Raw genomic sequence first — 20,824 nt, 5'->3', positions numbered from 1 at the left:
ATGGGCTTACGTAAAAAACTAAGCGAGACAGTTTAAGATTTATTTTCTACTTGGTTGAAATATTTTTTATTGGTATTTATTCAGTTTGATTGTCTTTAAATGAGTTGTTTTTCATTTTGCAAAGAGATTATTTATTTGATAATTTTAACAACAACAAAAATCTTGATCATGATTTAAATCGTAAATATTTTTTTTTATTATTCATAAAGTATTAAAAACCACAACTAAGAGAGGTTATACATGACCAAGAGTTTTGAATTTAAACATAACATTACAGTATAAGTTCTATATCATACAATTTACAATGCATTATCACTATTTTTTTTTAATTCTACGTAACCCTTAAAAGTATGCTGCAATTGCAGTCAATTATTTACTTCTAAATCAATAACGTTACGTAAATCTACAACTATATAATAAAGTAAATTAAATGCAATTGCCATTTCTCAGAAACAGCTACTGAGTATCGCCTTTTAATAATCTTCAATTTGTTTTCTCATTGATTAAAATTTTAGTGTCGGACAATGCTACACTATACAAAAAGGGTAATTATCTTTTTGTGTCTACGCTTCCTCCTTTATTCACTGGGAAAAACAGGTAAGACATTACACTTTGTAATCTAGATACTATTTTGTTGTACAAATATATCATTCATGAACCGATGTTCCTGTTAGTTATATGTAATGAATCTTTAGTTTTCGTAGGTGAATGATATTCCATGCTTTCAGTAATCTTATTTTACCTAGCGTGTAATGATACTTTAATAATAATACATCAATTTGGTCCATTTTTTACGATCATTTTCCTTTCGTTTACATGTGCAATAAAAATTTGCTTAAAATTTATGAAACATTTGGAAATAAGTTAGGAGACAAAATGGATTTTGAAACAAGTGGACCACAGAAACTAAATGATTGCTAGAAGGTGGTAGCCGTGTGGCTCCCTAAAAGAAATTGATTTAGCGCGTCTATCTTTACAAAAAAAAGAGTGACCTTTTGTATTATTATCCAGTGTAATTGCGGCCGACAGACACCAACATCACATGACCAAATATAGTAATCATTTGATAATAAATATAGACAGTTCAACTACTCATTGATCCAAAAATTGTAAATCAATAAATCAATACATAAGAAGCATTATAAGAAAATTTAAAATTCCCTTAAAATTGAATCTATATCATAATCTTGATTTTAAAATAAATGATAATCGATAAAATCAACTCCAGGCAGTACTTCAGTACTTTGATTAAAAAAAATTAAAAATTAAAAAAAATTAAAAATCATACATATTGGTTTTATTCATTCGAAAAGTAAAATTATGTAAAAAGGTAAAATTATTCATATTTGTGCAACATGATTTACTTTAGATCATTCAATCTATGTATGAACACGCATTTTATTTTTCAAATGCAATTATTTTAAATTTTCAGATTATTTTATTTTATTGGTTTTATTCATTCGAAAAGTAAAATTATGTAAAAAGGTAAAATAAATCGAAGAAGAAAATATAAACTAAATTGACGTTGCATTACTGCAATGCACTGCTCCTTATTTTATCAAGTATATCTGCTTATTCATAGTAGATGAAGCAGTAAATTCATATCAGTTCAATTTTAATCAAAGTACTAAAGTACTGCCTGGAGTTGATTTTATCGATTATCATTTTTTTTAAAATCAACTTATCTTGTATTGCAATTAGTTTCTAGTCTGTATTTGAATTACGCACTTTTTTATTATATGAATTTTAGACATTTCCGACAAGAATTTCGAGAAATCCCATATGAATCATGTTGTGTAATATTTAAAGATATATTTCAAACTATGAATATTAAGTAATCGAAACAATTCTAAAAATTGTATGGATCCAAGCACTATTGATATCGAACTCTACGCAGCAATGTTAAGGCGTCCCGATGCTAAAATACGGCTGGAAAACGATATTATTTGAATCATCACAATAAATACTTTGACCGGGAGTATTTCTTAAAATATATCTAACATTTAATGATACCGATGTTAAACATTATATTTGATGCATTTTTGTGACGTCATATGTTCTTTGTAATCACGTGACGGGCGAATCCTAATATTACAAGTGATATATTTAAATTGCATCGGTGTAGGTGATAAATGGCATTAAATCATACATATTTTGAAGAAAAATCCTTTGTTAAGTCATAAACTTAAGTTTTTGCTTGGGAAAGAAATAGATATTTCGTTTATGGAAGATAATGTTGAAACATTCCACAAAATCATCAAAATAATGCACATTTTTACAAATCAAAAGCGATTTACAAAAAATTGGGGTAAATCCGTAGGTTTCCCAAGCACTTTTCACATTGGTACTTATGTTCTCTACCAATTTTACGTAAAATATTCTAAAATTGTGTTGATCTTTCACCTGCGCCAAGCTGGTTTTAGATGCATTAAAATTTCTTCATTTAGTTGTTTACACGTAGCAGGGAGAGTCTCCAAACCACTAGTTTATAAATAGTCTTTTACTTAAAACGAAGTTTTAAAACTGCCGATTATTTGATACTGGTTTTTAATATGAATGAATTCTGTACGTCTAGCATTAACGGCCGCATCTATGTAAATCTATGTAAAGGAAACATGCGGTTTTATAGTGGTTTGATATAATTCACTTTTAACGTTAAGATACATTCCCTGAGAACTATCGATAGGAATGCAGATCGTGTCGTCAAAGTTAATTATGACATCGTATCGTATGAAGTACAGACAAGTGACTTTTAACACATCGCTGTAAAATCCATCGGTAAGCTTTAACATGCCCGCGTAGTCTCGTTCAACCAGACGCTCGGCTGTCTCCGTTAATCTCCGACAAGCAAGAGAGCCTCTCTGCTTGTCGGAGATTTACGGAGACAGCCGAGCGTTTGGTTGAACGAGGCTGAATTAAACTCTGGCGTAGGAATACATGAGAATACAAAAATATCTTAGTTGTTATATAAAATCTGACTATTTTCAAAGTGTTTATTGATTAGTTTCCTTGACGAACAATGCTTCAGCATACATTGCATCGAATTTGTTTTAATATTTTCAAGAACTAAGTCTTGTCAGCGGTGATGATTTGTGCTTAGGTCCAAACACTGTTTCACTTCCGGTTTGCCAGAGTAACTGCATAGGAGAGTTGATTAAAATCAACTCCCAAAAATGTAAAACCATTCTGAAATCGTTGTCTACATTATTGAAGATAAATCAAAACGTTCATTTGTTAGAATGATTGCTTTGAAACGAACACTGCGATATAATCCTTTTCGAAGATAATTTACAGTATTAAAAGACAAATGTTAGCACTAACTTTTTTTTATTTTGTAAAAAAGTGAAATTGACTACCAAAGATGAATAGTCCTCTAATGAATAAGATAAAATAGACTGTTTCAGGGTTTTTTTCGGTAAAATTGAATCATCGACCTCTTGAGACATTTTTCCACAAAATAAGAGTAAAAACTTTTTTAACCAGAAATTAAATAAGACACAGTTGGAATAAAATTTCTTGTATTTTATGGTTATCTTTTATATTTCTTATTTTTTTTAAATTCAGATCACCTTTTCTCACTAGTTGTCCTTTTTAAGTCGACGTCTATTGATAGAAAGTGTTATTTTTCAGATTATGATTATTCCGATGTGATATTTTTTCTCAAAATAAATTGATATGGTACATGTATGCAATTACTGAACTCACCCCTTTAAAACTAAGCTAGAATGTTTAAATTTTATCGCGAACAACACATTTTCTTTTTTTTAATAACAACATCGCACATTTCCTTTTTCGGTTTGCCGTTGTATATATATATATATATATATATATATATATATATATATATATATATATATATATATATATATATATATATATATATATATATATATATAAGCAAAATTGTATTTACATTGAGAAAAAGTTCTTCGTCATTACATTGTTTATCTTGTATGGATAAACGTATTTGTCCATAAAATACTTATTAACATATAATAAACTAATTAAAACTAATATTTTTTTCAGATGAAATATTTCTGAGGCGGACTACAACACGAATTGACCTAATAGAGCTTTCTATGGCAATTTGGTCGGGACATTTCTCCCGTCGAAGTTACTGTACCTCCAAGTGTACCCGGGAACCGGACTGTGTGTCATTATTGTACAACATGGCTAACGGGTCATGTGACCTCTTCAACGTGATCTATGACAGTGATGACAGAGGTGACGCCGACTATTACTGGGTGTTGGAGAACAGAGGAACTCGATGGGGTAAGCTATAACTGGACATTGAGCTTTACGAATAGTTTTGTCAAGTGGAAAAAAGGTCGAAAATGCTACCCTTCATAATCATAAAATACATTTTTATAAAGATTTTTTTTATTAAGGATAACGTTTACTCAGAATAAAAAGAAAACACTGAAGATAAGGAAATACCATCTATTATGAGTTATAGAATTTTCATTGTAGTTTTATTTTTCACTTTTCACATGAACTTTATAACAATCCTCATTTGAGAAACCAAACCCCTAGTAAACCATGCCTTTAACATTATTTGTTTCTGGTTGCAATGAGTGACTCTATTTTAAAAAAATTTAGGCATATGTCATATTTTCATAAGAAATCCTTATTGTATTTGGATGTTTAATAAATACCAAAATATTTCACCGAAAGAATTGCAACGTATTGTTCCAAAAGTTATTCACACGGACAAAAAATACACAAATGAACCAAGATGTTAATTTAAGAAGAGACAAAAACATGTACATGTATTGATGAATAATCAAATGATGAGTATCAAATTACGATGAAAGGTTATGCAATTGACCTTATAAAAATGTGTTTAATAATGATTTTACCGTAAATAGGGTTGTCAACGAGTACTCGACAACGATCATCACTAAACATTTTCCTTGTTGATTATTCGTTAAAGTATCAGTCACATTACCCAGTTATGGGGTTAACGATGTGCTACCGATGCGTTTTTTTAGGTGAAATTGACGTGGATGCCGACCGGACATCAACAGTAATCAGACAGTGACTGCGGTCATCGAAAGAAAATAAGTTGTAGTTAAAACTCAGCGATGTTTCCACCAATGTTATGTCACTTCTCATCGGCAATACATCATTAACGCATTATTGAAGATTCAGCCGCTGTATGGCCGATAATTGTTCGGTGCGCTTTGAGTTTGAGGTTAGAGGTGTTTAACAAACATCGGCCGATTATCGACCTAACATTTGCCCATGGTCAGCCAATGTACTTCCGATATACAAACGTTGTTCACCAATGTACGAACAATATTTAATACATCGGCCGATTAGCGCTTGAATATCTGCATATGTTTAGCAATGCATCGCTGGGCCTTTATTGGGCTTGTACAAGTTGTGCACTGTAACATGGGTAATCTCAGATGCATCGGTGCCAAAGCCATTATAGTTTATTGTCCATGCAAGGTATGGTAATTACTTAATAGTTCTTCGGCCGACCATCATCCGGGCATCATACAATGTGTGTAAGATGGCCAGAAAACAATCGTATGATGTTTGCTTCACGGTCCGGCCACCAGTCGAGCATTGTAGGATGATCGGAAAAGATTTTCCGATGTTTGTCCAATTTCCGGCCGGTAATCGGTGTTACACCGATCAAAAAATTATTTAGACTCTCGCCGTAATATTATCGGCGGGAGTATGCACGGCCTCTGCACGATGTCTGTTGCTGTGAGAAATATGTCCATGACTACTTGGCCATTGTGGACTGATATTGAGGCATCGCTCACATCACCGATTACCACCGGTCTACGGCGTCCAGCCGAGTAATGTGACTAAGGCATTAGTAAAAAAATAATTTCATTAAGAGCAGTTATTGGGCAACAAAAAAAAACATCTTTCCCCGGCATTTTTGTTCCTTAAATTACAATTTGTTCCGCCGATGCCCATGGTATACTTTAAGTGGCTGATATATTAGTCTCCAAGATATCCTGATTTTGTAGATCAAATAAATTTTTTGATAAAAAATCAAAAGTTATGCATGTAGTTTAGGAGACTAAGTTGATATTTTTATATTGTAGAGTATAAAGGTTAGATAGAAATTGGATAAGATGTTAATTTAATTAAAAGTTTAAATTTATTAATATACTTGCTGTTATAGTCATTTATCCTTAATTGTTCAATAGGTACGGAACAAGGACCTATTATGGAACAAGACAAGTTTGATTTTTATAAGATAATTTGTAGCTCAAATATATGAAAGCGTCAAAAAAAGAAGATAAGCAATGACATTTGATGTCGGATATTTAGATAAAAAACATTTTCAAAAAAATAGTTTTAATCGACAAGATTATCCAAGTAATATGAGCATCCCTACTAGTTCTTTCAAAATAACGAAATTTGACGTAAGCATATAAAAGATATTTTCCTTGCAGTTCCAGAGTCGTGTCTCGCCCTCTCAACTTGTTCTGGTATTACAACAGACGGAGAATACTGGGTCTATCCAGCTGTAACAAATCAAAGGTTAACGAAAATATACTGTCACAACCTAGCGACTGAGCCTTCACATTTTATAACTTTGAAATATCCCAACAACTTTATCATTCATGACGGATCAAATTGGATAATACAGAGAAAACAGTGCCAATCGGCTATTCGCCCCCCGTTGAAAAAAACAAAATTTTTAAAAGTGAAATTACAGATAGAGGTAAAACTTGTGTACCGCATCCTTTATTTTATGTATAAACACAGATGGAATTATACTTGTAAATGATATGTTCAGTGTGTTTTAAAATACTTAAAAAATGCGATGTCCGTTTATAGAGCATGGTGGTAAATGGAACTGATTATACGTTCACATCGCTGACGGGATCAGAACCAATCCAGTATGGAAATGCTTTGGATTGTAATGGGGAACACTTTAAGGACCCTTGTCCTCACTTTGGGACAGCCACCATTGATACTAAAGGAACTGGACTGATCGTTGATCCTACAGTATGATTAAATGTTGAATACTTTTTATAATGTTTTCTTAGCTGCATTAATATTTATAATGTCTCCCCTTTCAAAGGGGAGACATATTGTTTTTGTCGACTTTCTTATTCTTCTTCTTATTCTTCTTATTCTTCTTCATCCAAATTTGTCCCGGCCGTAATTAAATACCCTTTGACATTAAGACTTCAAACTTTAAACATAGGTAGATGGTATTGAGAAGGAGAGCACGCCTACAAAGTTTTGACCTTGACCTATTTTGTTCTTCAAGGTCAAGCTTTTCATAAAAAATATTGTCCGGACCATAACACAAGACTCCTTTAACATACAGACTTTTAACTTGTATCATGGATAGATGGTATATAACCTAGTTGAACCTTACCAAAATTTTTGACCTTGACCTAACAATTTTATTATAAGGTCAAATTAGAAAAAAATTCATTGTTTAACTCCTGAATATACTTTGACAGAAGGACTTCAAACTTTAAACAAAGAGCAATAATAATACACTTAGGTGTTCTATTGATTTATATATGACCTTGACCATGTTTTACCCAAGGTCAAATTAAGAAAATGATAATAAAATTTTATCTGGGTCTGGGTTACATATAGCTGACATCTTTCTTTTTCAATTGTTAAATTTGCCCCATATTACAATCCTTGGGGAGAAGGGGAGACATGTGTTTTTTCGTAAAAAAAACAATACCCACTAGTTTTATTTCATATTGATAGCTGCCTATATTTATACAAATTTCTTAAATAGTATTGTATCAAAATTAAATTTTGACATAACATTATGCAGAGGTCGGCTCTCATATTGGATTTGAGATAAGTAATCATTGTCCAAAAGCTGTTGACATTGAATTCGATATAAGTAATCTTTGTCCAAAAGCTGTTGACATTGAATTTTATATGTCATCATTGTCCAAAAGCTGTTGACATTGAAGTTGATACAAGTAACCATTGTCCTAAAGCTGTTGACATTGAATTTGATATAAGAAATCATTGTCCATTAGCTGTTGACGTCTTTAACGTCACAAAACGGGCTTATTTCCGCAATTGTGCAAACAAAATGAAAATATTTTCAGTTTTCTTTCATATTTTGTTTTTTAGGAGTATAGAGCTCAGTTCTACTCAAGTACGATATAAAGTGATGTTTTTGTTCATATAATTATAGTTAAAATTGGTACTTCATCAAACACTCTCTCCATGTGTCACGGTCGGAAAACAATTTGAAAACATCCATAGTTTGTCTTAATACATTAATATATCAAAACAAGACAAACTAAAGATGTCATTTCTACATTATGACATTTTATGACATTTTATAGCAATTAATGTCAATGATTTTTCATGCGTTAAAACCAAGGTACAAGTATAAAAGGAAATGGGAGAAGCTATATTTTAAAAATCTCTTGCTTTTTGACAGAAAAGAGTTATTATGAAAAATTATCGTATGTCACGGTTTTTGCTAATATAGATGCTTCCTATATTGTAAATTTTTATTCGCTTTACCTAGTGAGTTGAAATAATATATATATTAGCTAGTTTTGTCGAAATGCTATTGAAATGTTTGCATGTTATGGTGATTTTAATGTCTCTTTTAATATCTTAAGTTTGCGAGTATTTTTACAATAAGTAGATGCTTGTGATTAATAAAAAAAATAACAATTAGTAGGAGAAATTAAAGTGTTTTGAAAAAAATGGATTTGTTACATCTGACAGTGTACGTCCTTCAATTAAACATAATGAATTATGTAGAACATTGTATTTAAAAAAAATAGTTGGATTCATGCATTTCTAAATCTAAGAGGAGGAGGGAAAATAATTGTCTCTAATACAGAGGGTTCCCCCTAAAGGCTCGTGCGTAATGAAACCCTAATGATTAAAACAATCACTAACTTTCGCAGGCTGCTGTTTTATATGTGCACATGGCGTCTTTCTGACTCTAAGGTAAGGGTCGTTCTTCTTATTCATAAAATTGTTGGTGTTTCCCTCCTCACGCCTGCCTCGTCGAATCCCAATGCTAGCGTGGTTTTTTACCAAATCAGATTTAAGTCCTCAAGATACTGTTTATCAGAAGAACTCAGAATTCAGTTCGTTAAAATCAAGACCATCTTTGTGTAATGCACTCTTCTTCATGAGCCTGAGTTTAAACGCAGGAATTTGACTCCCAAACCATGACATTTACACAATAACACTAAACAGTAAATAATGTATGGAATAAGCATTTCTCAGCAATATTAAGTTGGTATTTATTATAACTTTCAGATTGAATTTGGTCTCATAAAAGGTTATAATGCGGCTATGGAGAAATTTCATCGTTCCGTGAATGGTGACCTGATTTCATTCACCTGTGCAGGATGGTGCGGCCTTTGTGGACCGATCTCTGGACCAATCAGAGTCAAGCATTCTAAGGAATTCAGTAAGTTTGACACAGCTTTGTTTAAAGAAATTAGAACACTTCATATTTTAATGAGTAAGCAACATTATAGTTTCAGCTGCTGACGCAAAAGCTGTTATTTGCAACCAGTGAAATTTAGTTCTTCAAGGAAATAGGTATAGTAATACATACTAATAAAATTAAAAACATTTTCATTGAAAATAAATTTAACAAGAATTGTCTAAATATTTTCAATTGTTTTACAAAGAATGCGGATGACAATAGAACATCGGTATCGACATTGGATGGATTTTAACTTTACAATGACGATTTGGATTTTTAAAAAACCATCACTTTATGATGCAGAGAGTTACATTTTAGCTTTATAGAAAGTTGTATTGACAACAACCTAATCAAAAGTGCTGTATGTCACTTAAATGCATTATGTTGATGCAAAAGTTAAAGATCATTTCTTTTGGAACTATGTGTATAATATAATAGTGTAATTGTGTGACCAACGCATGTTTTGCCTTTTTAAAGATTAAGTGTTATTACCAAAAATAGATAGAAATTTAAAAATGATTTGGTTACAGTCATTCATGTCAAAAAGTCTAGAAATATAAAATGGTAGTTAATCTTAAATCAGAAAAAAAACCATTAACATCATTCTCTCATTGAGCCACTTATACAATATACGAATTCTATAATGAATTTGTCTTATTTTTTTTATAAATATATATTTGTAGGGAGTTAGTTTCTGTAAGGTAGAACAGATTATTATAGGAATTGTTATTATTTAAAAAGTAGATAGAAAGTAAGTCTCTCTAATATGGAAAAGAAATCATGAACCTTCAACAAATTGGCATTTAATGCTTGATGAGAAGTTTTTGTTATGTCTATAATTTAAGTATATATTTTTAGATAAAAGTAACACTTATAACTATACATTTGCTTACTTTTTCAGTAGTTTCAGTAATTCAGTAACACTTTAACATCGAAAAAAAATAATGTGAGTTGTTGTATGGTATACGTGTATAACATTACAATACAGTCCAACGGGATACATGTATTAGTAATGTAAGAATTGAGGGCGGTTTTGCATTTTCATTTATTATATTTTTACAAAATGAGAATTATAACTTATTTTAACATTTGCGAATTAAGGTATTTCTATATTTCCAATAAACTTATTACTATAATAAAATGACTTCTGTCTTATTGTTTATTTTGTTTTATGCCGTTTGGTCTCAAAGACATACCGAATTATTAATCCGATGGAATAAATTTTAAGTTGACTTGACTTCCATATTCCTGTAAACTGTTCCTGTTATCAAGATATAGTATTTGAATGTTGATTCATGTACCATTCAAACATTAGTGGGAATAAATTATAAATTTGAGACATCAGAAAGTATGCGAATGTTAAATTTCTAAACTTTTCATTTTATTGATTTTTTTAATAAATATTCAAATCGATTTCTAACGTATATACCAAGATTGAGACAAGGCAGTTCCATAGTGTGATACAATGATGTTTTCAACTGCTTCATTGAACAAGATCAAGAGGCCCATGGGCCACATCGCTCACCTGAGGAAGAATATGTATGATAAAATCAGCTTAATGGAGCCATAATACAAACTATCTTGACAATGTACAATAATACATGTAGATCCAGTATAGATCAAATCCATTTTTCCCCTGGATATTCTTATGTTTATAATCATTAGTCTTCTTTCTAACAGGGTGATTTTATAGTCATATCACATGTTGAGTATTGCTGTTCTCAAAAAGATCCTTAAGAATTGTTTATATATGGGATATAAACCTACATCAACCTCTGAACCTCCTGAGGCCAAAGTCTTAACAATTATAAAGAATCATCTGGCTGATTAGTTTCTAAGAAGAAGTTTTTTAAAGATTTACTCTACATATTCCTATGTAAAACCCATTGTGGCCCACCCTACTCCCAAGGGTGTGATTATTTTCACAACTTTGAATATACACTACATGAGGATGCTTCCATACAAGTTTCAGCTTTCCTGGCTGATTAGTTTTTAAGAAGATTTTTAAAGATTTACCCTATATATTCCTATGTAAAACATCGACCCTCCAGTGTGGCCCCAACCTACCCCCAGGGGTCATGATTTTTACAACTTTGAATCTACACTACCTGAGGATGCTTCCACACAAGTTTCAGCTTTCCTGGCTTATTAGTTTATGAGAAGATTTTTAAAGATTTACTCTACAATGCCGATCAGACCCAACTTAACAGAAAGTAAACCCGAACTAAACCCTGGGTTTACTTTCTGGGTTTACTCTAGGTTTACTTCGGGTTTACTAGAGTGGATCCAGAGTAATCCCAAAGTAAACCCAGAGTGGACACAGAGAGTTAACCCGGCCTGAAGTATACCCTGAAAGCAGACGCTAACTGTGTATTCGGAATATACAAAGGGTAGGAAATACAGGTAGTAGGATAGTAAGATTAAAATACTTGTCTGCTTCACACTTCAGTGCATACAGTTCGCGGGTAGGTTAAGGCAACTCCGAGTTTATTGACTGTCAAAATTATGATCAATTTAAAAAATGTTTATTATTATGAAAACAGTTCTGAATATTAATTCCGAGTGAATGTGTTCACCAAGATATTATTTTTCTACTACGGAATCGACTCAATCTTTGAAGCTGTCGTGTCATGGTATCACGTGACAGTTAAACATATATCACTTTTTTACCTTAACAAAAAATGAAAAAGTGTAACACTACCCCGAAGTTCATTTGTATGTTTGCTACAATAATTCGATTGGCAATTAGTTCATGTTTATTAGTATTAATGCTAGAATCCTATTGTTAATCACATAACATGAATACTGTAAATATTTATCGGAAACCCTCTCAACTTCTATAATTTTATTGAAAATACTACGTATTTTTCATTTAAAACAACGAAGCACAGGATTCTAGCAGCACTTTTCAAGTAGTTTAGGTCATATACCGTTAATATTTACCAAAGTCATCTGTCATAATATCCGGCGTAGTGTTACACTTTTGCCTTTTTTGTACACACTGACAGAGGAAAGGCCGGTCAAGACATATAAATATCAATCTGCTTGCCTCATAACACTTGCTGATTAAACAAAATATCCATGCCTGTATTATCCTGATTATATCCTAACTGACACTCATCTATATCTTATATCTGTATCAAACAAGTCTTATTTCGGCATTGTTTACGCTGCATTCCGTTGATTTGTCACCTGACATGATCTTCTCTATTAAACATGCTTGTTACGTCATCGATGATAATTATACGTAATACAGAGAAATCGAAGAAGAGTTTCTAGCGATATTTTATGCCTGTAGTTTTTATATTTTAAACCAAAGATAAAGTTAAAATCGACATGTTTCTGAGTAAAATATGACACCATGCTGGTTATTATTACGTAATACCAATAAGAGGTATTTGATCGCTGAGAGATGCCTTATCATACCCGCGTTGACCTCAAAAGCAATTTCAAAATACCTAGAGTAAACCCCAAGTAAACCCAAAGTAAACCCCGAGTGGACCCAAATCTTCAAAATGTAAACCCAAAAAGTAAACCCGGGGTTTAGTTGGGGTTTACTTTGGTGTTAGGTTGGGTCTGATCGGTACCGATATATTCTTATGTGAAACTTCGACCCCCATTGTGGCCCCACCCTACCCGCGGGGATCATGATTTTTACAACTTTGAATCTACATTACCTGAGAATACTTCAACACAAGTTTCAGCTTTCCTGGCTGATAAGTTTCTGAGAAGAAGATTTTTAAAGATTTACTCAATATATTCCTATGTAAAACATCGACCCCCCCACCCCCACCCCCCATTGTTGCCACACCCTATCCCCGGGGATCATGATTTTCACAACTTTGAATTTACACTACCTGAGGATGCTTCCATACAAGTTTCAGCTATCTTGGCTGATTAGTTTCTGAGAAGAAGATTTTTAAAGATTTACTCCTACTATATATTCCTGTGTTAAATTTCGACCCCCAATTGTGGCCTCACCCTACCCCAGGGGATCACCATTTTCACAACTTTGAATTTAAACTATCTGAGGATGCTTCCATACAAGTTTCAGCTTTCCTGGCTGATTATCTAATGAGAAATTTTTTAAAGATTAATCTCCATATTCCTATGTAAAACGTCGACGCCCCCCCCCCCCATTATGGCCCCACCTACCCCCGGGGTCACGATTTTCATAACTTTGAATCTACACTACCTGAGGAGTCTTCCACACAAGTTTCAGATTTTCTGGCTTAATGGTTCCTGAGAAGAAGATTTTTGAAAAATTCTCAAAATTTTTCATTAATTTCTACTTATCTCCCCTTGAAAAAGGACGTGGCCCTTAATTTTTCACCACTTTGAATCTCCTTTGATTTGTGGCATGTTTGGTTGAAATTAGCTCAGTAGTTCTTGAGAAGATGTTGAAAACGTGAAAAGTTTACGGAAGGACAGACGGACGAGACAAAATGTGATCAGAAAAGCTCACTTGGGCTTTCAGCTCAGGTGAGCTAAAACTCAACATAGTTTACAAATTAATAATGATTAAGAATTCTGTAAAGCAAAGTTTCGCAGGTGAGAGATAATTATACAAACATTCCAGTTTAAATGAATTTCAAAAACCTTAACAATCAAAAATTGCTCTTTCTATTTTAACGTTTATGCAAAACAAATCATATAAGGAATATGGAATCATTCTTTGAGTATTATGAGGTGATAACTTTGGTCGGGGCGTGATCAAATCCAATAAAGCCCGAAGGGCTTTATAATAGATTTGATGACGCCCCGACCGAAATTATCACCTCATAATATTTAAAGAATAATTCCTGATTACTTATATTTATATAATTTTAGGCCATCGTACGATAAAATATTTAAATATAAAAAAACAAACCCCGCTGGCGCTTCAATTTGGCGTCATTTGTATTATGAGTTATATAGTACAAAATCGATACGTAGTGTTATCACAGGCAAAGACACAGGATAATGTAAATATAGTAAAACAACAGCTGTAACTGAATTTAAGTTTGATTATTATCATTAGAAAAATGTGCATTGTGTCATTGACGTTTACCTGGCGTTAACAAAGTAAAACTGATGAGATAGTACTATATTTCATTTATCTACCAATTTGTCACTAAATAATTTGATCGATACAAGAATTTAGGTACACAAAAAGTACAATAATTTCTCATCCTCTGCGCTATGTTAAAATGCAATATGTGTATATAATTCACTATTTAATGAATTTCAGTATAACATTGTATTAAACAGATTCGGTCAGAAAATATCCAGAAAATGTAGAAAATCTTTCGTGAAGGGAATTTCCATAATTGTCTGCTTTTTTAACCCACACATGAGTCCCGGCAGCAAGTCTTGCAATGACCAAATTGCCACCAGTAACCGCATGGCTAACATATCCATACCCCAACGTTCCGTGAGAGGATTCTAAAACGGTGTCCATCCCAGAGGCATCCCAAGTCAAAAGGTTCCAGTAAAATACGTATATCCCGGTGAGTGGGGCGGTAAATATCCCATCAGTATGTTCGTAAGCATTAGCTGTATCCACTAGTTCCAAATTAAAGACGATTGGTTGACCTTTACCAACGGAGTGTAAATCTTGTGACAGTCGTGCGTGAAATACTGGGAGTTTCCCAGATGCAGTCGAGCTGAACAATTGCTTTCTAGGACCTATGACAAAATAAAGTACCGTGGAATCATTAGAATTCGTGTGGCTCAATGTTCGAGGTATTTGTGGGGAGCTCCCCCCCCCCCCCCCCATTTATTTACATCCTCGAAGAAAACAAATTTAGGAAGAGTTATTCTTATGAAATTGAAAAGCAAAGTACATGTATATAGGTGCGTTTGTGTGATTTATTTTTACACCCTTACGTAACTTACAAATCCGCATTGTCCTTTAACTACTTTTACTACAAATCACATATTGCAAATTATCGGAATGCCCATAGCACTTTATAATCTTCTCTAGCCAAGGGAGACGCAGATGATAGATGCAGACGATAGAAAATCCCCTTTGATCGTCACCCTTTGCTAGCAAAGATGCGATTTTGCAAGCCTTGGACATTCATGTATTATTTAGTTATATTCGAGAAAACATGACCAGTATTATTAAACAGCTATTTTTAATTATATTTTCTAACTTACGAAATAATGTTTGGTGGTCAGTGTCAGCTCCAGAAGGACAGTGTTTTGTCTTTTCTAAAATATCGGAGATTATATAGTCTTTCTTTCTATTTTCAGTTTCAAGTTTCTCTAATCGGTCTAATATTTTAGTAAGTTTTACATCCTCTGATGTCTGTGTAACGTGACATGCGACCGCAAATAACACAACAATAACATGCAATGCACTACTTATTTGTGGTGCCCGGCGCTTCATGATTGTGTCACCTAAGCTGTTAGATAAGACATTATATACGCTGCATGCTCTTATCAGTACTTGGAACTCGATTTTGCGGCCTATTTTTTTTTCATTTTTACTAGTGCATTGCAGAGAGACGATAGGTTATTTCTTTTTTATATTTTATACATAAATGTATCATATAATGATTAAGATATATCCAATTATTCTGTAAGAATATCCTTTAAAAGGCTTTTTTGCATTTTTATTTCCTATCATTAAACAATAATGAATCGAAATCTTGACTAATTATATAATTTTGTATTTTTATCATTAATGGGCAGCTTTAGTCTGTCCAAGATTATTATTTCCCCAATATTTTAATGAATTTTAACAAACAATTACATACTTATCAAGAAGTACACTTGAAATTGATGAAAGGAACAAGATTTACACATCATCTCTTATGAGATGAACCCCCCCCCCCCACCACCACCCTAAGAAAAAACAAATTTCTTATGAAGATGTATAACTGATCTCATAAGATCTGACACATCTAACGTGCTAACGCGTTTTACGTGATTTTTTGTGTGTGGAATAATTCTACCTTTAGAATCCAAATGAACCACCAACAAAAGTACATTATTATCGTGCAAATGAATTATGGGGGTTTTCACAATTAATTGCAAAAACCTCTAAAACAGTTCAAACTATAAACACTTTTGTTTATGTAAAATTGCTAAACATATCTATCAATGTTATTATGTGTGTTGTCTGGAACAACTAGGAAGTTCAGATCATGACCCAGAATTTTCAACATGGGTATTAAACGGGTATCAGAATACAGTAAGAGCGAGTTTTAAGCAATATAACAGAACGTTCTTCGGTTCTAAAATCACAAGACTTAGTGTAGCTTTATCTGCCCTCCATGGTGTGTGAAGCAATGAGCAGGGAAGTTCTACATTCACAGCAGAACCACACTGTGAAAACCGTGTCGCCATTCCAAGATTACCCATGTTGATACAGGACCGGATACCAGGTCTGACCGTCATCAACTGTCCGATTCCAGGAGGCCAGTGACAACCTATAACCTTCAACTTTTATCAAAGCATTGGAAAAAGAAATGTAAAATATTTAAGTCTATAAACCGGTCAAAGTTTCACCTTGTCCCTGGCTCTCTGGGAAACAAAACATACTTTTATAAAATTTAAAATATGCAACACAATACCTTCGAGGTTTTTTTTACCGGTATATATATATATACAATATATATATATATATATATATATATATATATATATATATATATATATATATATATATATTTATACACAGTTTAATTATTGCACATTTTCAAGCTTACATGATGGAAATTTGAAATAAATTATTTTTAACAGTGTTAGTCAAAGAAAGCCCAGATTACCCGAGAATTAAGCGAAGCTCAATAACGAAAGTGGGGCTGATATTATTCTGACTTTTCCTCATGTTTTGTACAATTTAGTACAAAATGGACTTTGCTGCGAATCACTAAAATGGTTCCAATCAACTAGCACTGGTAGGGTACTTCTATTTAAATTAACTACGATTCACACTTTAATTACTAGTAGTCTTTACAATACAATCGATTGATTATCTGTATATTTCCCTTTAAAATGTTAATTTATGAAATGCATCATTGTTTCCCTCCTTATTGCATCTCAATTTTATCAAGGTACAGAGAAGTTGTTCCTTGCATTCCCAAAGGTAATTTTGTAGCATGATGGTTACGAATTAACATGTATATAATAAATCTAGCTGCAGGTCTGTATCTCTCAGTCTGAAAAAATTCGGATGGACGACCTGGGAGCTACAGTGCCTCCCATAGTAAAAATCTGCAATTTACAGCGCACAAAAAATTGCGCTAGATTTGGACTGATTAACCTTATTTTCATACAAATTTTGTGAAAACAGTTAGTGCCATTACATTTTTCATGAAATTTACTACTAATATCGTCACTTACTTGCCTCACACTTTCTCTTAAACATGCTAACCAACCTCGGAAAATGAAGTATGTTAATTTACGTCGAGATCGACAGTCGCCATTTTCACGTGTAAACAAATTGCTCGACGTCACTTTACGGGACTGGTGAGGGTGTTTAAAAGAGTATCAGAGACAAGTAGAGTGACGATATCTGTAGTAAAATGTCCGAGGAATTTTTTGGAATCAAATAGTTGTACAGGAAGTGTTTGGAAATGAGAATAATCAGTCCAAAACTAGCGCAATTTTTTGTGCGCCGTAAAATGCAGATTGCTGGCCATGGCATCACTATTTTGATCAAACAACTTCTTAATTACAATATATTTAATGATTAATTACTAAATATGAACAAGCGATGGTAGATAACTCCGTTAGGATGAAACAAAGGAAGATAACTCCATTGACTGTTATAATCCTCTTCCCTGAACTCTTTTCAAATGCTTTCACAATATCACATCGATAACTTTGATGGACAGCTTCATTATTTTTGTGAATTAACTGATTTCTTTCATTGAAATTCTTGAGCAGGATAAAATTATGAGACAAATACATACCCCCCTTCCCAGCTGTAACCCTTGCCTTACATACAGGTGACAAGGAATATTATTAAAAGTGACCAGAGATTTTTTTTCTAAATATGCAATTAGTTTTATTTCGTGCTCTGTGTCTTTAGAGAAGAAAATTCTTAAACATTATGTGCATGAACAGTACATGGCCATATTGCCCCCCCCCCCCTTACGACCTGAATCCCTGACCCAGGGGTCATGAATTTCCCTATATAGGTGGCGGAGTTTGTGGACATCATAACCATGCATTTAGTTTTTTTCCCACATGTGTGGGTGTAAAGAAGAAAAGATTTTCTAAGATTTAATACATTTTCACTGACCTAAGGCCAAAAGCCATGTCCCAGAGGTCATGAATTTCACAATTTAGGTAGTCCGTGGACATCATAACCATGCACTCAGTTTTATTAAAATATATAGATGGGAGTAGAAAAGAAGATTTAATACATTATCACGATATGGCCAAAAAGTCCCCACCCAGAGCCTGAACTCCTGACGCAGGGGCCAGGAATTTTACAATTTTGGTAGAGGGTGTTGAACATTATAACCATGCACTCAGTTTTTTCCTCATATGTGTGGGAGGAGAGAAAAAGATTTTTGAAAATTAGGCTTTTTTAATATTTTGCCCCGCTTGTGGCCCCCCGGGGGAGGTAGAGCCATGAATTTCTCAATATAGATTTCTCTTATCATAGAGATGCTTCACACCAAAAATGGTAACAATTGGCCTGATAGTTTTCAAGACGTTAAAAATGTAAAACTATTAATGCACAACGCACGACGACGGACGAAGACCAATTCCAATAGGTCATCGGAATGACTCAGGTGACCTAAAAAGGGTATTGTTTGCACAGTAAAGCAACGAGAACTTTTCAAAACATCGACAGCCTTGCGAACCTTGAAGCATATGTTCGCAGTTATGCATATGAACCATTACTAATTAATATTATAGTAATTAAAGATTTGGTATACAACATGTTGAAGCACAAAAAAAAGTTTCAGTAAATTTCAGTCAATTGAAATAATCATGGATAGATAACTATAGAATTTAAAGCACAACAAAAAATGTTTCAAAAAATTTCAGTACATTGAAATAATTATGGATAGATAACTATTCACTTTAACAGTACATTATACATTTGCACTTGTTGACTATTCACAAATTGTAGCCACCAGACCACATGGTCCTAACACGTTAGGGCGAAGGGTTTGGGGAGCAGGTATGAACGATTTCGTTTATCTCTTTATTAACCTTTGTGTTGTATATAGAAAATGGGATAGGGTATTTGAAGAAGATAGCCTTTATAACTTTTAACCCTGAATCAATTTCAGATCCAAGTTTATCCAGAAGCGGTCTTTAACTACATTGACGATTGGAATTCTGGGAACTGGTGCTATTGGCATAAAGAGTATGATACAGTGTGATTTGGAATGAAAACTTGGTGTTGATTTGCTGTTATTCAAGGATTTTTTTTATTTCAAGTATAAGTGGGCACTTATGATTATTCAAACATGTTAGAGTAATTTCTGTTTTAAAGAACTGTGGTTTTAACTTGGTTGACAGTTTTACATGATATGAACTATGCCGATTTCTTCATGTTGGTTTGTGTAGTTGCTGCTGTTTGCAAGGCTTTTGGGATGATAGTCAAAGGACTTACCAAAACAAAAATCGAATCTACCATATCTGACTTTGATGTTTTTTGTAAGAAATATTTTTTTACGTTTTGTCTATAACGATAACAGTTAATTACGAGCAGGCACGCATTGATTTAAAGAAATGACTGTTCCTGGTACATTTCAATAGTTTTCATTATAAATTGTCCATCAACTGTTTCATTACTTACATTAAATATCAGTGAGCTATTTTGATATATGCAGAAAGAGTCAACATCTCGCTCAATTTCTAACCGGATGTGACTATGCAGTGTTTTACCAAGTACGACGGAAACCAAAGGGATGTTATCTGGAGATGTATTAAAAGCGTGTCAAGAAAAGGTTAATATAGTTTATCAAATTTTCATTAAGTAGCTTCAAAAGCTATGCTATACTGTGTAAGTTGGTGAAAATGTTAAATGAATGATAACAGTTCATTATTGCATTAAAATATCACAGTCGGAAAATCGCTTGGCTTTTTACGTGATGATTTTCCCGATTTATAGGAACAATTTTATCATCATTATAATTATTGGTTTTTGAAGTTTGCTATGACGCTGTTCCGTGTCAAAAACACGAGATACCATGTACCAAAAGAAGGTCGTGAGAACAATATGTGTGTATTGTCGAATGCTTTTTACATGAGTTTCACCAAGACCAGATAGGGCGAAGCTGTACACGGCATTTCAGACATCAATATCTGCCTTGCATGTTTCTCGCACCATCAAAATTTGCAGTCGGAATTTTGCTTTGTAATATTGAAAAACAGAAATGTTTATACTTGCAGTTCGGGTTTCAAGCTTGTTTACATAACATTTCAATGAGAGCAACGTTT

At 33.1% G+C, this 20,824-nt stretch overlaps 1 protein-coding gene across 1 annotated transcript; it reads left to right on the top strand.

The window, feature by feature from the left end:
- Positions 1–437: 437 nt before the first annotated feature.
- On the top strand, positions 438–10,466 carry LOC117682478 (A disintegrin and metalloproteinase with thrombospondin motifs 9-like). Its single transcript, XM_066083237.1, has 7 exons — positions 438–597; positions 4,027–4,272; positions 6,423–6,694; positions 6,811–6,981; positions 9,250–9,403; positions 9,474–9,537; positions 9,630–10,466. The coding sequence occupies exons 1-6, from the start codon at positions 525–527 to the stop codon at positions 9,512–9,514; spliced, it is 957 nt and encodes a 318-aa protein (XP_065939309.1). The 5' UTR covers positions 438–524; the 3' UTR covers positions 9,515–9,537; positions 9,630–10,466.
- Positions 10,467–20,824: the final 10,358 nt, after the last annotated feature.

The sequence above is a fragment of the Magallana gigas genome, chromosome 4 (assembly GCF_963853765.1).
Source record: "Magallana gigas chromosome 4, xbMagGiga1.1, whole genome shotgun sequence".
Lineage (NCBI taxonomy): Eukaryota > Metazoa > Mollusca > Bivalvia > Ostreida > Ostreidae > Magallana > Magallana gigas.
The sequence above is the reverse complement of the archived record's forward strand: the minus strand, read 5'-3'. Positions and strand labels throughout refer to the sequence as shown.